The sequence below is a fragment of the Salvia splendens genome, chromosome 11, assembly GCF_004379255.2.
Source record: "Salvia splendens isolate huo1 chromosome 11, SspV2, whole genome shotgun sequence".
NCBI classification, from domain to species: Eukaryota; Viridiplantae; Streptophyta; class Magnoliopsida; order Lamiales; family Lamiaceae; genus Salvia; species Salvia splendens.
In genome coordinates this window covers 1,079,849-1,100,978 of record NC_056042.1, presented here as the reverse complement: position 1 = coordinate 1,100,978, position 21,130 = coordinate 1,079,849, and the positions used below count along the sequence as shown (strand labels likewise).

The 21,130-nt window shown below is 36.8% G+C and overlaps 2 protein-coding genes across 2 annotated transcripts; one reads left to right on the top strand and one right to left on the bottom strand.

Annotated features, from left to right (window-relative positions):
- Nucleotides 1–246: 246 nt before the first annotated feature.
- LOC121756428 (nicotianamine aminotransferase 1-like) lies at nt 247–3,480 on the bottom strand. The gene is made up of 7 exons (XM_042151978.1): nt 3,093–3,480; nt 1,931–2,270; nt 1,622–1,840; nt 1,345–1,404; nt 859–1,014; nt 680–773; nt 247–572 (listed from the first exon to the last, which is right to left on the bottom strand). Exons 1-7 carry the CDS (start codon nt 3,371–3,373, stop codon nt 454–456), a joined length of 1,269 nt encoding a protein of 422 aa, XP_042007912.1. The 5' UTR covers nt 3,374–3,480; the 3' UTR covers nt 247–453.
- A 6,920-nt stretch (nt 3,481–10,400) lies between these two features.
- Nucleotides 10,401–11,441, top strand: LOC121756573 (ethylene-responsive transcription factor 4-like). The gene has a single exon (XM_042152150.1). It carries the CDS (start codon nt 10,496–10,498, stop codon nt 11,120–11,122), a length of 627 nt encoding a protein of 208 aa, XP_042008084.1. The 5' UTR covers nt 10,401–10,495; the 3' UTR covers nt 11,123–11,441.
- The last annotated feature ends 9,689 nt before the right edge of the window (nt 11,442–21,130 follow it).

The following is a 21,130-nucleotide window of genomic DNA, read 5'->3' as shown; positions in this document are numbered from 1 at the left end:
ACTATGAAAATATAAAATCCATGCAATTTTTGAGTATGCAACCTCCAATTTGAAGTTACTTTTCACTCAATTTTATATGTTTTGCAATGTTAATGCAACTTCAATTTATTGCAAAATCAACAATTCCACTTTTAGATGTTAATCGGAATTTGATTATTATTATGCTCAATATGTTAACTTTCCGTCGCCAAACTAAAAATATGTCAATTTTGCAACAAATTTACAAATTGAGATATTATTGCAATATTCCAAAAAGCAGAAATTTCGACATTGTAACCATTATTAAATGTTCGTGTTCAAACTTTTGAACACTACACAACCCATATTATTGATCTTTTCAATGTCTAAACAGACAATCATAGAAATACGAGATTGAAACACGACACATTATTGATCCTTCGATGTCCAAACAAGCCATCATCGAAATACGAGACTGAAACACGACGTCTCGTCTCATGGTTTCTTGGCGTGCCTTTGACAGAAAGCTTTGATTCTGAGAAAGCCATCATCGAGAGATGATGGTTCAATGGCGAATGTAACGCGCAACCAGTTCCTGCGCCCTACAGCAAAACCTGCGCACGAGAACTATCCATCATTGTAAAGAACACTACGTGTTTGTGTTGAGACTCACGCGATGAATCAAATGGCATAGTAATGGTCATATAGCTAGTTTCTTTACCTGGGAGGACTATCACGGATTCCTCTTTCGCGAGCTTGCAGCAGAAGTCCAAGTCATCGTTGATGCCTTCGAGGAGAGACAGATTGAGCTTCATCTGACATGTGCAAAACCCCCCGTTGCAGGTGAATACAGCGTATATTTATGTAAAGAAACGAGTCATGAAGTGGTTTCGTCTTTACCATAACAAACATGGATCCTTCAGGTTTGCTCGGGCAAGTTATGCAGGGAATTTCTTTGCTGCGTTCATAGCATATGTCTGCAGTTTCTTTCAGCGTACTAACAATTTTCTGAAAGAAGTCGGGCGGGGTGTTCTCAAGGATCTGTGGAACTGCCCCCTGTTCGCATAAATGGTGAGACGGAATCACTACGGATATAAGAAACTGAGACCAGATAAGCTACATTACATAGAGTGTGTGTTTAGCAATATTGCATAATTAATTCAATTTCATATTTTTACTTTAGCAAAGGACCTAAACTTCGATTTCATCTTGCTCGGACTCTTTAGGAAACTCAAGTTCTGCGTCTCGCTCGTAGACTTGACTAAAAGAACCATCGGAATTAGACTTGCAGATTTCACCAAGTAAGATAGAGACAAGAAAAAACCAAAAGCATATATATACGATAAAAGAAAGAAACGGGACGGAAGCACAAGAAGAATCACAAACCTGCATAAAGGTCGCTGGATCAGAGGAAATATTCAGGAAACCTTTGATGCTGTCAACAATCTGCAGATAATATTCGTATTTTTCTTAATGAAATGACATATAGAGAGAAAGCCACAAAGGAAACACTAAGCAAATATATTTACATGATGTATCAACATTCATAAATATTCTTCAATGATCTATAACTTTACAAATCTAACATACCCAACGCTCATAAACAGAACCATCTAGCAACAAATTTGGGCGCAAAGGAAAAGGTTGAGCGACAAGAACATACCCCTTGCTTAGTAAGGATGCCATCGGGGTCGTTTGTGACAATCCAGCCAAGTCTCCAACCAGGGACAATCCATCTCTTAGATATCGATCCAACAGTGATGATTGGGGTAATTGATGCAAAGATTCCCATTGGGACAAAAGGGTTGCTACCAAAAGTAAGATGGTCATACACTTCATCCGAAATCACTAAGATTCCAAGCTTTCTAGCTGTCTCCACGACCTACAGCAAATATACACTCATTAACAAGGCTACCATTTCCACGAATATCATAGTCTCCATGTTTCATTCAGTATATTACAAACTAGGCACCTTTTTCAAGTGTTCATACTTGAAAACATTTCCACAGGGATTGCCAGGATTTATAATAACCATTGCCACTGTATTTTCATCAGCAAGAGCTTCAACCGAAGCCAAATCCACTTCCCAATCTTGTTCGGGGATAAGATCAAAGTGGCGGACTTCAAGACCAGAGAAGCCAGCCCTGGCTTCGTAGTATGGAAATCCGGGACTTGGAAGCAGAAGATTAGCACCGGGACGAGCAAGGACAGTTACAATTGCTTCTAATGCTTGAGTGCATCCAATGGTCAGGAAAACATCATCAGGTGATAACTTGTAAGGAAGGTCTTTAGAAAGGTGCTCTGCTACAGCGCTGTCCGATACAGAGAAGTTGCACAAAAACGATTAACTCAAACATTCAAAACCGGCCTAGTTCGATAACTAATGATACTCATCAACCTTACAAATCTTACAAAGAGAAACAATCAAAACCATAGATTACAGAATCTATATAGCAACATGATTAAAATAATGAGAAGATCATCCACCAAAGACATTACCTATCCAAAAAAACTCAACTATATTTCGATATTCTATTCAATGAAGCCTGTATCAACTTCATCAGATGAACTAATGAAATCAATCTGCAGCTGATCAAAGTTACAAATCACCCCTTCGATTTCAATTAATCACGTACATTGCTCATGCCTAAGATATTATGCACAAAAACATTCTAATCTACCAAAATTAGCCGAACAATAACACAATAACATACACATGATTCAAATTAAGCTCACCTCCGATCCACAAAATATCACATAAAACGGTAGCTGTTTGGCTTCGTTTTCCTAACAATGAGCAACAAATTATGCAGAAACCTTCTATTATAATATCAAAATTAGCCGCACAATAGCATAAACATGCTCTGAATTAAGCTCATCTCCGATCCGAAAATCACATAAAACTAGCTGTTTCGCTTCGTTTTCCTAACAGTGAGGAACGAAATTATGCAGAAAACCTTCTAATCTATCATAATTAGCCACATGCATGAAATTAAGCTCACCTCCGTTCCAAAAATCACATAAAACAGTAGCTGTTTTGCTTCATTTTCCGAACAATGAGCAACAATTACACTCCAAAAACTCAGTAATCAAACTGCAATACACAAAAATCACAGTCACTTCACTTTATATACCTCCGAGCGGCGGGGATACCGATGGTGGAGGAGTAGCCGTTGAACTTAGCGGAGCTAACAGCGGCGCGGACGGCGTCCTCCGCGAAAGAGGAGGTGCGGAAGGAGGGGAAGTCGGATGGATCGCCGTGGCCGAGCGGAATAACAGGCCTGGCGTCGTTTCCGTTGAGATTTCCCTTGATAGTGTCGAGCACGCCTCTAACGGTCACAGCTCCGGCAAGAGTGAGCCGCTCGTTCCCCGCGAATCGCCATTTTCCCGCCGCCGCTGAGCCTTCGTTCTCCATCGACTGCTTCTTCTCTCTCTATCTATCTGAATTGGTGTTTCAGTAGAATTCGCGGTGTTTTTTCAAGTGGGGAGAAAAGGCTGATTTTCGCTCATTGTATATTTGGATTTTTTGTTTGTTCGTTCCCAGTGACGCATCCACTATAAAAAGTTCTTCACGTCTTTTATTTATTATTTAAAATTTTTTGATTAAGTTTAATTTAATTTTATAAAAAACAATGACATTTACCACCTTCTTTTAAAACAAAATTATAATGCTTGCGTGAACTTAAGTGTGGGAAAAAATACCGACGTACCGAAATACTGGACTTACTGTACCGAAAGTTTTCGATACGACAACGGTATCAAATATCCTATATCGCGGTATATCATGGTATACTGAATCTTCGGTATATACCGTACATGCGGTATACTACGGTATACCGAATCTTCGGTGTAATATATAAAAATTTAAAATATTTAATATATTTATGTGTTGTCATTATTTTACTTTACTTTCATTTGGCACATAATATTAGTAGTTAGCTTATGATGGTTTCATCAAGTTTAAGTTTAATCATTTCATCCTCATAGTTAATTAGGTGGTGTCCATATATGGATTTTACCCTTCATATATTTATTTTGGTTTGGTTGTTTCATTGTATTTACCATTGTGATTATGCTCGACCATTAATAAAGATTGTCAAATGAAAGATGGCATCTTCAAAGATTTCTTGTGGGATTGTGAGTATGAAGACAATAAGGTTGCAAGAAATGAAGATAGTGTTGATCACTTGAAATGTTATTTTAAATATTTTTGATATAAGTTTGGTTGTTTTGGATTATTGAAGTTTTATTTATTTTTTTTGGACTTTTTTCAGATAGTTAAACACTTGGAAATGTTATTTTTTATATTTTGGATAAAAAATTATAATAGATTTTTTTATAACAGGTAGAATGGTATTACGATATGTCGTACGATATACCGTAAGTGGCCGTTTGGTAACTATGTTTCGCCTAGATAAGAGATTAATCTGGGTTTATTTGTGTGTTTGGTAGTTATGTTACCAAACATAGTAGTCCGTGTTTTGTATCCGGCCCGCACAAAGCCCACTGAAAATCTTATGTTTTAATCATATTTGTAACTACCCAAAATCCTATGTTATTTATCATGGAAGCCTAGTTAATTTAGCAAAATACAATTTTACCCATCAAAATTTTCAACCCATCAATTTTACTTAGTTGTTGTATTGAAATACGTCATTTTCCTATTAAATCATGTTATGATTTTTGTTGATGTCAATTTGTTGTTCTCACTTTATTAACATTATATTATACTATACTTATAATTACGTACTACTTGAAGGCAATTGTTTTTGTTTTAAACAAAAATATACGATTTTATTCAATCCACAAACGCTTTAAACTTCAAAAAATTTGAACGTATAAAATTTGGCACTTGATAAAATATTTTCATATAGAATTTGTCCAAATTAATCAGTGATTATTCATAAAATTTGTCCAAAATTATCAATGCTCACAAAAATAGAATACCAACATAAATATACGTTTTTTTGATAAGGAGTTTAGCTTGAAAATATGCTAATTTTTGTAAGGATTTTAGCTTGAAAAGATGCTAATTTTTGTAAGGATTTTAGCTTGAAAAGATGCTAATTTTTGTAAGGATTTTAGCTTGAAAAGATGCTAATTTTTGTAAGGAGTTTAGCTTGAAAAGATGCTAATTTTAAACAAAAATATATGATTTTATAGGAATTATTAGGGCAAAATGAGGATAGTTTAGTAATTAACTTAAATTAATGAGGATAATTTTGGCAATCATAATTTTAATCCTTGCTTGTGACTTATTGTACCAAACACTACAATAAGATAACTCACAGTTATCTTAATCTACCAAACACCCAATATATGTAAATTAACTAATCGAAACTATGATTACTATCATAATGGTATCATTTCTAGTCGAAACATGACATAGCTACCAAACGAGACCTAAAAGTATGGTATACCGTAATACAGTACGGTACGGTATACCGCAATAACGGTATGATAATGGTATTGAAAATTATCATACCGAAAATTCGGTAAGGTATCGGTATGGAATTTTGTCATACCGCTACTTTCGGTACGGTATGCGGTATGACACTTTTGATACGGTATACTGTACCGATGCACCCCTATGCGAACTAGATGTGAATAGTGAATGATGCTCCATATGTTACAGTAAAAAAATATTTCTATATAAATATTAGCCAGGTTGGGAAGTGGGAATATTAATTTTATTCCAATTTTAGTTTATTAGTATATATTTATAGAATTTTATATAAATGGTTAGATTTTTCATATCTGTGGCAATTCCAAGTCTTTGTCACTATCGCGTAGGTACATGTTTGGCGGTATTATTTAAACTGTAGTTCTATAAATCGAAGATAAATATACAATATTAATAATTTAAAACTGTTTCCTTGATTTCAACAAGTAATATATAATTTTTTATGAAGTTATTGTTTACATTCAAATTGCACATAATATTTCTATATAACATGAAATCAGTGCATGGTACATAATACTCCTGTATTCATATTAGTTTTGATGGTCTTGAAAATGTAATTTCCCACAAAACGTAAATTCAATAAAAAATACCCCTCTGTTCCAGCTTAAGTGATACATTTTCCTTTTTGGTACGTCCCAACCTAAGTGACACATTTCTTTTTTTTGGCTACAATCAACTCACTCTTCTCTCCTATTATATTATTTCTCTTACTTTATTCTCTTTTTCACTCTTTAACTTTATTCTCTCTTTCTCTTTTAATTTTTTCATCTCTCTTACTTTTTCCCTCTTTTTCTTTCTTACTTTACTCTCTCTCTCTTAATTTACTATTAATAATTTGATTCACTAAACACCACTACCTAAATTCTTTTGCCAAAATAGAAACGTCTCGCTTAGACCGGGACGGGTGGAGTACTAAAGTACTAAACTACTAATTATTTTTTTTTAAATAACCCATGCTCAAAGTTAATTTCACTTTGTACGGTCAAACATCATGGGCTAACTATTTGGGCCGAACTATACTCATCGTAGCCCGAGGAGGAAACAGGCCAGGCCCAACAAATGAGTAGATGCCTAGTTAAAGAACATTATGAAATAATGTGTTTATAACTTTATTGTATACATCTTGATCTTGTATTTTATTTAAAAGGATTTGTTATTAAAATTGATTAATCATGTCACGTGAATAAGTAATTATAGTAGTACTAAAATATATTTGTAGATTGTGCGTGGATTTAATAGGACTATTATAATTTACTAATAACATTGCCTTATGCACCTAATTATTGATTCCGAGATAGTGCTAATTAATATACCGTCGTATAACACGTTGATCATTCTAATATTTTTTTAAAGACACATATTTTATTTTTTTAACTATTCACTTATATATCTATTTAGTACCTTACCTTCTCCCACTATAAAACATTAAAACTCGAAAATATAATGTAGATGGAGCACGAGTTGTTTGATTGAAGGCTAATGCGAAGACGGCTGAATTTTTTTTTAGCACAGCTCTCATTTAGTCAACACTATATTTATTTTATATATTTATTTTAAATAATAAAATAACCACTATATTTATTTTATATATTTATTTTAAATAATAAAATAACCAAATCACAATTTCAATCACTCTTTTATGCTATAACTCTGAATAAAAGAATAAAAGACACAAATGAAGGTTGGGTTTAAAGATAAATAATAATATGAATTTTAATAGCAAAAGTTATTGGTATATTATGAGTGGAGAAAGATTTTCACTTTAAAAGTGAAAAAATATATTGCAAGTCAAGAAAGTAAGTGATGGAAATATTTTTATTTTTATTACTAAAATGTCTAAATAAACTACTACTCCATGTTAATAAGGACATGGGAGAGAGATTTGTACATTCATTATTATAAAAAGAGAATGGTGTTAAATATTTTAGTTGGAGATTTGTACATTCATTATTATAAAGAGAATAGTGTTAAATATTTTAGTTGGTATAACAAAATGAAGCAACCGTGGGCGGTGGAATACTACTCTAATACGGTTGTCGCTTCATAATAATTTTCCATGCGTTTCCACCGCTCCAATAATTTATTTCATTCATTTTATTAACTCTGCATATTTTAGAATCTAATACTACTATTCATATTAAATCTAAATTTATATAATTACAATCATAGATCCAAATGTGATTGGGGTCGCTCGATCTCGTCGATGAACCCATGAAAACTGAAAAACTCTATTTAGTAAATTGGTAGCTATCACGACCATATGTTATGTCATCTTGCTCCAACGACATTTATTGTTAGGTTTAACTGCTCATTGCATCTACTCCACCGATAATGACCATTTTCATTGCATATGACACAAAATGGAGCTACTTTTTTTGTTAAATCAGTATTAATACATTAATAAGGAAAAAAAACAGGCCACGTCTCGTTGACGATCCATGAAGACTGAAAACCCCTATTTAATTCGGATTTGGAGCTAGTATGACTGTATATTGTGACATCCTACTCCAACGATATTTATTGTTAGGATCGACTGTCCATTGCATCTACTTACACCAATAATGACTTTTTCACCGTATACTTTTTAGTTAAGTCAGTATTAACACATTAATAAGGAAAAAAACAGGCCACATCTCGTTGACGATCCATGAAGCCTGAAAACCCCTATTTATTCGGATTTGGAGCTAGTATGACTGTAGATTGTGATATCATAGTCCAATGATATTTATTGTTAGGATTGACTGTCCATTGCATCTACTTACATCAATAATGACTTTTTTCCCTGTATGCAACAAGAAAGACAAGAAAGAGAGCTACTACTCAAGTCAATACTAACACTTCAAGAAGGGAAAAAAACAAAAATGCATAGCTTCTCAACAAGAAAATTGCTAATTACACATAATAAGTTTACACATAGTGAGATTTTTTTGGTGTACTCTATTTAACAATTTTGTGCATTCTCTTACCATTAAAACCAATGTAGAAAATTGGGAATCCCCTGTTATACCCTTGTCCAGAAAAGGAATAAATTATACTACTACAAACCATTCCATAAAATCCAAGAAGAAATATTCCATAAATATATCAGATTAAAGAAAGATAATTTAATAGCTCGATTAGGCTGACTTCGATAGTCTTTCATCTCTAAATTATTTCTCCACACGTCTTTTTCATTATAAAATCAGATTGAAATAAATGAATTTTACTATATTTTAAACAATTATATACTAACATATATAGTATAATGCAGAATTTTTATTAATTGATTGCAATCCCCTTTTTAACTTAGCAAATTGATTTAAATTGCAATTGGATAAAATGAACTTTACAAAAATTAATATTTACTTGAAAACCAGATATATACTTTCACCATCTACTGAACATAGTCTTATTTTTTCAGTTGACCTTTAAAAAATTTAATCTCATTTTATTTATCGAATTTTTTAAAAATATTTTTTCTCGGTATTTCCAGTTTTCAAATCACGAATTAAAATTAATATACCAGTTAACTACGACTATTTTTTTTGTGACAAACAGAGTATATGCCAAAAATGTTAAAGGTATATACGTAATTTAATATTGTTAATCAAGTAAATGTTAGTAAATTAATCCACCAATTTAATTGGTTAACCTAACCCGACAAAATCTAAAAATCAGCATATGCTCTTTCAGGTATGCGATAATTTATCTTGTAAATCAAATAATAATACAATCACAACAAATCCATTTATCGCACCGAAACATGAGTCACATGACTCATTGTACTGACAGAAAATTTATATTTTCTATATATATATATTAGTATTACTAATTAAAAAATAATCAAATGATAAAACAATACCTCACTATCCACATGTGGTCCTACTATCTATCCAATCTTACACAGTATTATGTGATTACTAATTTAATACTCCAATTATCTAATTCTCCCAGAAACAGCGGCAGTATATAACGCTAATTGCCGGCACATCAACATCTTCGCCGCTCTTGTCTTCTTCTTCTGCCGCGTGACAAGTTCCCCACCCCCCTTCACGTGGACCCCACACACTCACAACACCCCATTTTCCCTCTCTCTACCGTACGGTATGATAATACTCCATCGCAATATCATACCACTTTTTTTTTTAATTTATCCCAAACTAAAATAACTCATTATTCAAAATAGAAATACATTTTGTTTCTATTTTATAGGACAAAGTAAAATAAAAGTTTCACACAGTATTAGTTATAGATGAAGAGAGTATTAAAAAAATTGTTAAAAAATCAATAGAACATCCCACTTATAATTAAATAAAAACAAAATGAGTTAATAAATTTGAAATTCTATTATGTATAACAAAAATAAATAGAAACTCCTTCTAGATTAAAATAGAAAAATTAGACTCACAATTTTATACTCCCTCCATCCCTGACTAATTGTCACTCTTTGACCGGGCATGTGTTTTAAGAAATGTAAAGAAAGGTTGGTTGAAAAAATTAGTGGAATGTGAGACCCACTAGTTTAATATTGTTTTTATAATAAAATGTGAGTGAAGTGAGTTAGTGGAACGTAAAACCTGCTTACAATTTATGATAAAAATGAAGTGTGATAATTATTGAGGGATGTACCGAAATAAAAATTAGCAACAATTAATTAGGGACGGAGTAAATAGTACTCCCTCTGTCCCATTAGAAATGAAACGTTTTCCTTTTTGGTCTGTCCTATTAAAAATGAAACGTTTCTAAAAATGGAAATAATACTCTCTCTACTTTTTCTTCCCTCTTACTTTAAACTCTCTTCATTAACTCACAAAACAACCTTATATAAAATCTCGTGCCGAAAAGCAAATGTTGCATATTTATTGGGACGCAGGGAGTACTCCATATACATACACTCAAATAATGGGGCGGCGCCACCATTTCCGCCCCCAGTCAAATCCCTCGTTGACCGCGCCACCACCCCCAAACCGAACATCTTTCCCTATATAAAAAGAGCCTTTTTCCCCCAAACCATATCCATACACCTTGCTTTCTCTCACTAAAATTATAAATCAAAATTTCCGCCGCCTGTTTTTAGAGAGAGAGAGATCGGAAATGGCGATGAAGGAGAAGGCGGAGGGAAGCAGCAAGGCGAAGGAGGTGCACTACAGGGGGGTGAGGAAGCGGCCATGGGGCCGCTACGCCGCCGAGATCCGCGATCCAGGGAAGAAATCGCGCGTCTGGCTCGGGACCTTCGACACCGCCGAGGAGGCCGCGCGTGCCTACGACGCCGCCGCCCGCGAATTCCGCGGCGCGAAGGCGAAGACGAATTTCCCCGCGCACGCCTCGTCCGCCGCGGTGCGCAGCCCCAGCCAAAGCAGCACCGTCGAGTCCTCCAGCGCCGATCTGAACGCACGCGCTCAGATCGTCGAGCTCGATCTCACGCGCCGCCTCGGCGCTGCGCCGGATCGGAGCGTGACCGTCGCCGATGCAGCTCCGATTGGAGGATACCAGTTTTTCCGGCGGATGGCGGTGCTTCCGAACGGGCAGCCGGTGATCCTGTTCGATCCGGCGATGGCGGCGGCGGCTTACAGGATGAGCGCGGCGGGGTGCGGCGGCGGCGGAGTGAAGCGGAGCGACTCTGACACCTCGTCGGTGGTGGATGAGATCAATTTTGACGGAGGGGAGGGGAAGAGGGGACTGGATCTCGATCTGAACATGCCGCCGCCTGTGGAGGTGTGAATGCTGGCGGAGGAAGGTTCTAGAATTGGATCGGAGCTGAGGGAGGGAAATGACGTCTGATTTTTGTATATATATTTAAAATTAAAAAAAGGAACCCTTGTTTTTTGCAGCTGAGAATGTGATATCTCTGGTTGTTTCCACCGCCGGCGGCGGATGTTAGGGTTTTGGTGGATTAATTAGTTCCCGTTTTTTTGTAATTTTGAAAAGCAAAAAAAAAAGGTTAAAGATGAAGACATTCATGTAGCTCATTCGATTTTGAATCCTATGTGGTATGTTGAATTGTGTTTGATTCATGAATAATAATTGCCATTATTCGGAATTTGCAGCTGAAATTATTGTGTATGAGTAGTCAAAAAGTGAAGGAAAAAAGAGGAAATTGAGTGGCGGAAGGAGAAGGATGAGAGAGGAGAGAGGAGAGCACCGAAGGAATTCCGTGATGACGGGGTGCATGTCATGCCTAAGGTGGACGGCACGTGTGAACTTTGTTGCTGCCGCCCACTATAAATAAATACACAGATTCAATTATTTAATGATTTTAAATATTTTAGTGTTCTTTTACTGCTAAACGCAGGAGCAGTAATTTGGTAAAGAGTGATGCTAAATGGCCATAACGTGGCCGGCCATGAAGAGTTAATTTAGTCCATTTACATGTATAAAAAAAATTAGAATTACCGATATAAACTTATATGTGTGTGAATGGACTTGTAAGTTGATACTTATCTTTGAATTACATTACGTAAAACACATTAATATCACGAATTACTGTATACGTTGAGCAACAATCAAGAAATGACAGTAGTAATAAGTTGAGTAAAAACTATGAAAGAGCAACACTAACATGTTGAGCAGCATATAACGAAGATAATATAAAAGTAAAATTAAATAGAATTAAATCAAAAAATTTTTAAAAAATTAATATTTTTTATTATTTAATTAATTTATGGTTGACCATGATGTGATCATGTAGGTTTATTTTGTTGTAAAGGGGATGGGTAAATTGGTAAGTTGGTAATTTCGGAGTGGTTGGGCACACGAAGCGTGTGGGGGAGCGGGAGGTAGACAGGGGGCGGCTGGGGTCCACGGCGGAGGACTTTGGATTTTGCGCCATTTGCCGGCCGCTATCAAGTGGGACCCAGACTTTTTTCCCGTCGGCGGAATTTGTGGATTTTACACAACTTGGTTTCCGCGTTCCCCTACTTTATTCTCTTTTTTTATATCCACTCCCATTTTAAGTTAAGTAATTCTAATTTGACACAATTTTACTGTATGTAATACTGCTCATATCCCATAATAATATAGAGTTGGGACACAAATTTTAACACGTATAAAGTAAGAAAGATATAGTGAGAAATATAGTTAAAGTATTGATAGTTAAAATTATAAGGCGGATATTCTTGTCCAACGAAGAAAAGAGTTAATATTCTTATGGAACGGATGAATAATTATTTTGTATCGTCCATAGTAAGTGAGTCATTTCCATTTTAAAAATAAAAAATCACTGTCTCTTACTTTATTTTCAGACTATTTTATTTTTTTCACTCACCTACTTTTCCCTTTTCTTATACTTTTCTCTTTAATTTAATTCTTTAAGTATCAATTTCTTAAATTTTGTGCCAAAAGAAGTGACTCATTTATGGCAGGACGAAGGGAATGTATAAAATAAAAAAAATAAAGTAAAAAAGAGAAAAATAAAATAAAATAATATTTCCATATTTAAAAAATATACGAGTATTATTTAAAGTTGAACATACAGAAAAATATAGACTTAAAGTTGGACTGAGTAGTAGTTGATCATAATCTCAATTTCATAATTACTCTGTAGATGTTTTCTTGCTAGTATACTCAGCTTGGACATACTCTCTCTTTCAACGAAAAATAGAGCACATTTGCAAATTTTTGGTTGTCCACAAAAAGTAGAGCACATTTAAAAAATAAAAGTTTTCAACAATTTCTCTCTTACTAATAATATGGACCTCATATTCCACTAACACTACTTCTCTATTACTTTTCCGCTTCTCTCTTACTCCCTCCGTCCCAAGGAAGATGACCCATTCATTGGGACTGGGAGCACATAGTTTTATGCAGCTTTATTTTGTGTGTTAACTGGAGAGAGTAAAGCAAGAGAGATGAATAAAATAGTGATAAATGTGTTTCCATTTATATTTATAGTAATGGGTCATCTTGGATATGACAAACCAAAAAGGAAAGTGAATCATCTTTAGTGGGACGGAAGGAATACTTTTTTTTCCTTCTCTCTTAGTAATAATATAGATCTCACATTCCACTAACATTGTTTCTCTCTTACTTTTTTTCCCTTATCTCTTACTTTACCAATTTCATATTAAAACACGTGTCATTCATAATGTGTCCTATTTTTTGTAGACGGAGGGAGTAAAAAAAGACTAGCCACTTATAAAGGAATTGAAGGAATATAATTCTTTTTCTTCCTTTTACGATTTATTTCACACCGACTTATAGATTTTTGCTATCAATAGAGTGAATTCACAAGTATTAGAGGGTAAGAGCATCCACAATGGGGCGCCATATGCTCCGCCACATCAGCATTCTACCATCCTAGCCTTCCACCTGTAATGGGATGCCCTAAAGTTCGCCCTATAGTTTTAACTACTAGTTTGTTAATTAATTTTTATGTTTTCAAATATGTCATGCAAAATAATAAAAAAAATACACCACAATTTAAGGCAAATCCTACATTACTTAATTAAAAAAAAATAGTTACAAGAGTGGAAATAAAAAAAACAAGTTCAGTACACATAAAAAACCTGGTCTAAAGCATTCCCAACTTGCGGCGCAGATCATCGATCATTCACTTGAGGCATTCAGCTTCACCCGGGTCCTCGCACTGCCTGAGGGAATTATACGTGTCCAACAACGTCCTCCGGTTGGCGGCCACAACCAACTCTTCGTAGGCATGAGCTGCAGCCGAAGTCGGGGTCGGGGTTGCGATCGGGGTCACGGTCGGGGCCGGGTTCTGTGTGGACGTCGCCTTCGCCTTGACCTTGTTCTTGGCAGCCTTGTTGCCAATGAGACGCCGGGAGGACATCGGTGTGCCCTAACTCTCATCCTCGTACATCGGTTGGTTGAGGTCCATCGAAGGGGCGCCGTTGTTGCTGCTCGTATAATCACCAGCGGTTGTGTTCTTCATCCTCTTCGATGCAGCCGATATGGGCAGAATCCATCCTTGAAACTTCTGCTTGTCCTTTACGATCAGCAGGAGGACTAGTACTTGAACTCTCCGTACAATGAAATGTACGACGCAAGCGCTCTATTGCGCACATCAGTCAAATTCTTGCCGCCGCCCTGCTCCCTCAAGCACTTATCGTACTCCGCCGAGAACAAATTGAGATGCTTCTTCATCTGATCTCAGAGCTTGCGGAGCTGCTCCCTATGGCGCTTGTAGGCGGCCGCCGGCTTGGGAGATGGCTCCATGTCTGACAGCCCGTACGAATCCGTACTGAAATCCGGATCGTACTGGGTGTTGGAGACGAAGGGTCTGTACCCGGCCACCATGCACCACCACCGAATATCGAAAATACGTTGGGACTATTCGGATTTTAGAAATCACCGGGATTCATTATAAATTGAAATAGAGAGAATGCGATGAAAGAGTGAATGGAAGAGTGAAAGGAAGAAATAGAAGTGTGGTGTATATATATAAATTTGGAAGAATTAATAATTTAAAAAAAAAAAGAAAACCCGTTGCATCGTCCACGTGACCCGCAGTGGGGTGGACGATACCGTGGACGATGCGTGTTCCGACGCCATCGTGCACGGATGATGTATAGGGCGCTGACGATGCATCGGGCATCGTCCCCGGGGCTACAGTGGTGGACGATAGCCCACCCGATGCATCACGGTATTGGAATAGTATTTTATCCCACAAATTTAAAAATCATCTGGATATGATAGTTTGGTAATCGTGGCTGAATTATGGGCTATACATGATGGTTTGCAACTTGCTTGGAACAACTATTTATGAAGTATTGAAGTCGAAAGTAACAATAAAGCTGTAGTTTTTATGACCAACTCAAATATAGAAGATGGAAGTTGCTTTAGTCTTGTTCGAAATATTTGGAGTATATGTGACAGAAATTGGTTTGCGTCAATGAGGCACGTATATCATGAGGCTAATTCGGCTACGGATTATCTGGCAAGTTGGTCGTTAGGTTGAGATACAGGTTTGCATTTGCATGATGAGTCACCGATTGAGGTACGAAACTTATTATTGAGAGATCATTTGGGAATTGCATATGCTTGAACCAAATATATTGTAGTTGTAGTATTTTCCCAAGGGCTTTGTCCTCTTCTGTACCAAAAAATAATTCATATAGAGAAATTATATAATTTGAATTGTTCGCAACAACTAATTGATGGCAAGGGAAAATTGAAGCTCTGAATGTTTCTACTATATGAATTTCTCACCATGCATTATTTTATTGTATTCGTACACAAACCTCTTTAGAATAAGTTTAATGTTTTTTTTCAAACAAAATGGAGTAGTTTTTTTTATAAATAGACGACATTATTTAACACGAATGTTAACACTTATCATTCGGCGGCCATACACAATTAATCAAAAAATGACATCGATGAATAATCACAAAAAATTTCAATACTCATGGTTTTTCAAGTGATGTTATAAATTGTGGGTGAACAAAAATTATTTAAAACTTTATTATTTTTTTAACATAAACTCTTTTCTAAATAATGTGGATTTAAAATGAAAAGAAGCAAGAAAAAGGATGATTGCTTTGCACAAAACGGAGCGTGTGGTAGCGGTGACGGTGGGGATGGGGGACATGAGAGCACGTGGGTGGAGGCGCGTGAACAAAGCAGACGTGTCGTGAGGAGAGAGAGTGCGCCGCCTGGGGCCGACAATGACGGCTAATCACGTGGGGGCCGCCACTCCATTAACTGCTTCTAAAATATTCGCCACGTCGCACGTGCGATGCCGTCATCACAAGCAGCCATCTCTCTCTCTCTCTTACCAAATCTTAGAGCATCTCCAATGCTGGCGGACGTCAAATAGCCGTCAAATAGCCTTCACACTGCCACATCATCAGCACTACAATTCTCCTGCCACATCAACTGGACATCAAATAGCCATCAAATAGCCTTCACACTACCTATCCACATCACTAATAACAATTATATAATTTAATTTACAATTGTATCAACATACATAATTTAATTTACGAGACAAATACGGAAAATTCGAATAATAATATTAAAATTTAAAAAGTACATTACTTTTAAAAAAAAGTACAACAATTTAAAAAAATTACAAAAAGTAAAAAGTACATTAATTTAAAAAAGTAAAACAAAATCACTCATCGCCGCCGTCCTCGTCTCCGTCGTCGCCCAACGCTTCTTCACTGCCGTCGCCGCCGCCTCCGTCGCCACCTACGCCGCGGCTATTCCCGCCGGTGTCCCTCCTCATCGCCTCCAGTTCTTCACGCTGGCTCTGGAGCAATACGCGAAGAAAATCCTTCACCTCGGGGTCCACCGCCGCTTGGAAGTCGGCTAAGGTCTTCACCATTTGAGCGCGCGTTTGTTGGCGCGCGAAGAATTTGAGCTCCTCGGTAGACCTGCCGAGGGGGGATGCCGAATGGACATCCTGGGAACTCGGTGTGCCCCCCCTCGCAACCTGCTGCGCCCGCCTTTGCCCAACCGGGCGAGGTCGGCGACCGAACGACCGAGGAGTCGGGACCTCCTGGGCCGTCTCGGGGAGGTCTGACGAACCACCGCTGCTGCCGCTATAATCTCCGGTATAGTTCAGTCTCTGCCTCTTCGGCCAGCCAGCGTCGACGCCTGCCCGGAATTTCTCCGACTCGTTGAGCACAACGTAGCAGTTCCAGTAGGTGAACTCATAGTACTTCTTATCCGGATCGGGGTAGGCTCTTTCCGCAATCCTCCTGCAGTCTTCCTCTGTTTGGCCACTGGTCTGCATGCGGAGGGCGTTGGCGTACAAACCCGAAAATCGAGAGACGCCAGCCCTGATTCGGTCCCAGCACTTCCGGACCTCCTCCCCGGTGCACGGTCTCCCTTCAGGGCAAAATGCCCTGTAGGCTGCAGCTATCTTCGCCCACAAGTTGACGATCCTCTGGTTGTTTGAAACGAGAGGATCGTCGCAAACACTCACCCACGCCTTGGCAACCGCAACGTTCTCCGCGTCCGTCCACTTCCTCCGGCCCCGGATTTCGGCGCGGGGCTGCGACGACTCGCCGACCTTCTTCGCCTTGCCCTTCTTCTTACCCCGCCCTACTCCCTGGCTTTGAATGAGAGTTTCAGAAACGTCGTTAATATCAAAACCCAAGTCCGCTAAGGAGAAGGTCTCCGAATACTGTGCATCCGTTGGGGTCGATGTGTGCGAAGAACCGGTGGAAAAATCAAAAGTCGGCCGATAGGCGTTGTCCCCCCCGTGCGTCGCCTGCGACTGTGGAATCATATGTTGCGCCGGTGGCATCATCTGCTGCGCCGGTGGCTGCATGCCGGGTGCCCACCCCGGCATCATCTGCATAGGGGGCTGCATGCCGGGTGCCCACCCCGGAATCATCTGCTGCCACGGGTACACGTTGTAGTACCCGCTCATTGGAGGCCAACCACCTCCCCCAGGAGCCGGGGAAGTATGGGACCCTGCCCCGGGAGTCGGGGGCGTCTGAGACCCTACACCGGGAGCCGGGGGAGTCTGAGACCATCCCCCGGGATTAACTGGAGTACCTTCGTAGTTGTTCTCCATTGCTCGTTATTGATCTTGTACAGAAAGTAAGGTAGAGAGAGAGTACTCGTTAAAACAAGTGGTGCGAATGAAAATGAGGTTCAACGCGCGTATATATTGTGTTTTGCGAAAAAAAAAAAAAAAAATATTTAAATCCGACGCCGGTTTGGCGCCGATCCGGGAGCCACAATGGCGCCCGTGAGGATCGGCGTGGGAACCGGCGTCAGCGCGGGAATCGGCATGGCGACGCCGATTTTGACGCCGATTTCGCCCACGCCGGTTCCAATGGTTCGGCGTCAAACCGGCGTGGGCGAAAAATCGGCGCTCCGGTGGTGACGCCGACCATTGGAGATGCTCTTAATTACGGAAAAGTTTTCTCTAACAAAACGTCGACTTTTATTGGTACGCCGTTAGTTGAGCTCTGTTACATGGTAGTTGGATGCTGACGTGTAACTATATTCTTTTATACAGCATTTATTTTTTTTTATTTTAATACCTTAAAATTATTATTGAAGTTATTATTCTAAAAGTTAATTAACTTCAAAGTTTGATTTATTCACTTTCTCCAAAATAAAAATAAAAAAATAAAATGACAAATCGAATTTTTTAAAAGTATTAAAATCAAACTAAATCCTTGCAATAGAATAAATTGTGCTAAACATAAACTAAACGAGAATGACAGATAATTATCATAACGATGATATGGTAATCCAACCGTTTCATGTTGTTCACACTTTTTATTTTAAGTTGGAATTGATTTTTTGGTGAAACTATAGAGTACTAGCTTTTTAAGTGTAATGAAAGAGCACTTAATATAATATAAGTGTAATAACATGTAATTATCAGAAGGGTAGTACAATATAACATTTCTCTTCATATATATTTCTTCAGATTTACTCAATTTAGCTTTTTCTTACATACTACTACATCTTATAAATATTTAGAGCATGCAATTAACCGAATTATCTTTTTAATTTCATTTTTGAACACATGATGGCTACAAAAAATCCATCAATTTACTTTTTCTTATATAACACGTTGACGTTATAATACAGTGCAGTTAATTGACCAAATAATTTTCTTAATTTCGAACTTTTTAGTCCATGATGGCTACATTAAATAAATCGTCCACTTATTTAAATTGACATACTATAATATCCATTCATTAGAGTCAACGAGATCCAAAGGTGATATTGATAGGAATAATCAAAGTAAAACACAATTACTACAAATTTTCAACGGTGCTATCTAAGTTGTGCACCCGCCATAGAATATATCAAAATAATTATAGTATTAATTGCTTTTTACACTATGAACGAACATGCAATTTGTAATTTGTTACTATCATTTTAAAACTTAGCTTAGAAGTTACCAAACTTTTCAAGTTTGCAATTATTATGATATTTTCTTCAGTTTTTGGCAATCTAAAATTTTTAATTCTCATTGTATGAAACCTTTAGATTCAAGAAATCAATATTATAGGCCTTGGATACATTTTGTGGACTATTAATAGTAACTTGAGACGAAAAATATTAAAATTATCATAAATATAGTGAAACTATTTACAATATAATTGACCATTTTGGCCCAATACATATTTTATTTAATATTTCGTTTTGGGCCTATAGTGATGGACCCACTCTGTTAGGCCTATTCACTTTATGATTAAGATCTTGTTCATTTCCACCATTTATTGACACAATCTATAAATAGAGAAATAGTGATGCATGGTTAAATAAAAAACGCTACTTCGCCTAGAATTGTGTCGTCGGCCAACGGTTTCAAATCGGAGCAACGTTCAATAGATAAAACCTAAACCTCAACCACAAATTAAGTGGTCAGTTCACGATTTTGAAAATTTCAATCCGCGAACTGACATTTTTTCAGCAGAAAACCGTTCAATTTCAACCAAAATTTAAAAAAAAAAAACAAATTTTTTTAAAGATTATTCCATCAAGTTTTGAATTGGAATTGTCGGTTATACTTCAAAGCCCGAAACTACCAAAATCCTTTCTGGACTGGTTCCAATTCTACATTTCTAAAAACGGAACCGGCTGTTTCTAACCCGACTACGCACATAATTTCTCTCCCTCTCTCCAAAATGAGAGACATAAAAATGTAGATGAGGGTGTGGATAGATAGTGACTGAGTGAGTTATTAGAGATGCATGTGAGGGGTATAATTAATGGGGCCCTAAATTGAACCTAAATAGGCCACTTTAAGCATGGGCTAGTTCATGAAAATGTTGAGTCATATAGTTGTGAATTTAGGGCATGAATCCACCCTAACTTTTGATAAATCCCCACACACTTTTCTATGGTCTCATCAATCAAGAAAATCAATCACACTACCCTACTTCCCTTGCTGTCCACCACATGAGTTCCCTTCCTAGGAAACACACCTACATTTGTATATCAAATTATTCACTTGCATTATTCATTTTATTGTCCCACTGTCATTACACCATTGTCCTCTTCTAGTATTTCCAACAACTTCATCAATAATATTGATATCTTATGTCTATATATAAGGTATCATGATAGATATATTGCCACATATATGTATGTATATGCCTTGTAATAGCATAAAGGACTTAGGATTAATAGTAGTATTAAACAAGTGGGTGTGAAACTAAACCTTTTTGGTCATTGACAATCACTAATTAATGTGACAAGATTGATAGCAATTACAAGCATTTTAAATATGCAAAAATATAATTATATCTTATAAAGTGTTATGTTTTAGTGGATTATATGTAGGATATTATAAGGTCTAAATTAATAATCTATCAATGTTTCTAGACATTCATTCTTCAGAATTATTGTTCGTAGTCATACAATTTGGCAACGACCTCAACTATTAATTGTATTATCACTAATAAATATGAGCTGCCCCATCCATAACTAAGCCTAGCTAATTGTACCATAATTTGGATCAATGCTTCATACTTGTATACATATAAATTTCAAATGATTTAGTAATAAATTTGTATTATTCAAAACCGATGCAAGTGTACTCCTATTTAAATAAGTGTACTACATTTTTTTTTGTTTTTCCACAGTAAGTGGTCTCATTTCCAAAAAAAGGAGAGCAAAATTATGATATATTTCCCATTTTATCTTATTTATTTCGAGTATGATGCTTTTTGAATTTTGATATTGTTCGTAAATACTAGTATGTGTTTGTTAGGATATTAGTAAGATTGTAAATGTAACATTTTATGAATTGTACATACGTTTTTGTTAGGAATTAGGATATTAATAAGATTA

Coding starts and splice junctions, on each gene's coding strand:
- LOC121756428 (XM_042151978.1), bottom strand. CDS start 3,373: ATGGAGAACGAAGGCTCAGCGGCGGCGGGAAAATGGCGATTCGCGGGG. Junction 2,271..3,092: donor GGTATCCCCGCCGCTCGGAG/GTATATAAAGTG, acceptor TGTATCGGACAG/CGCTGTAGCAGAGCACCTTT. Junction 573..679: donor ATCCGTGATAGTCCTCCCAG/GTAAAGAAACTA, acceptor TCTCGTGCGCAG/GTTTTGCTGTAGGGCGCAGG.
- LOC121756573 (XM_042152150.1), top strand. CDS start 10,496: ATGGCGATGAAGGAGAAGGCGGAGGGAAGCAGCAAGGCGAAGGAGGTG.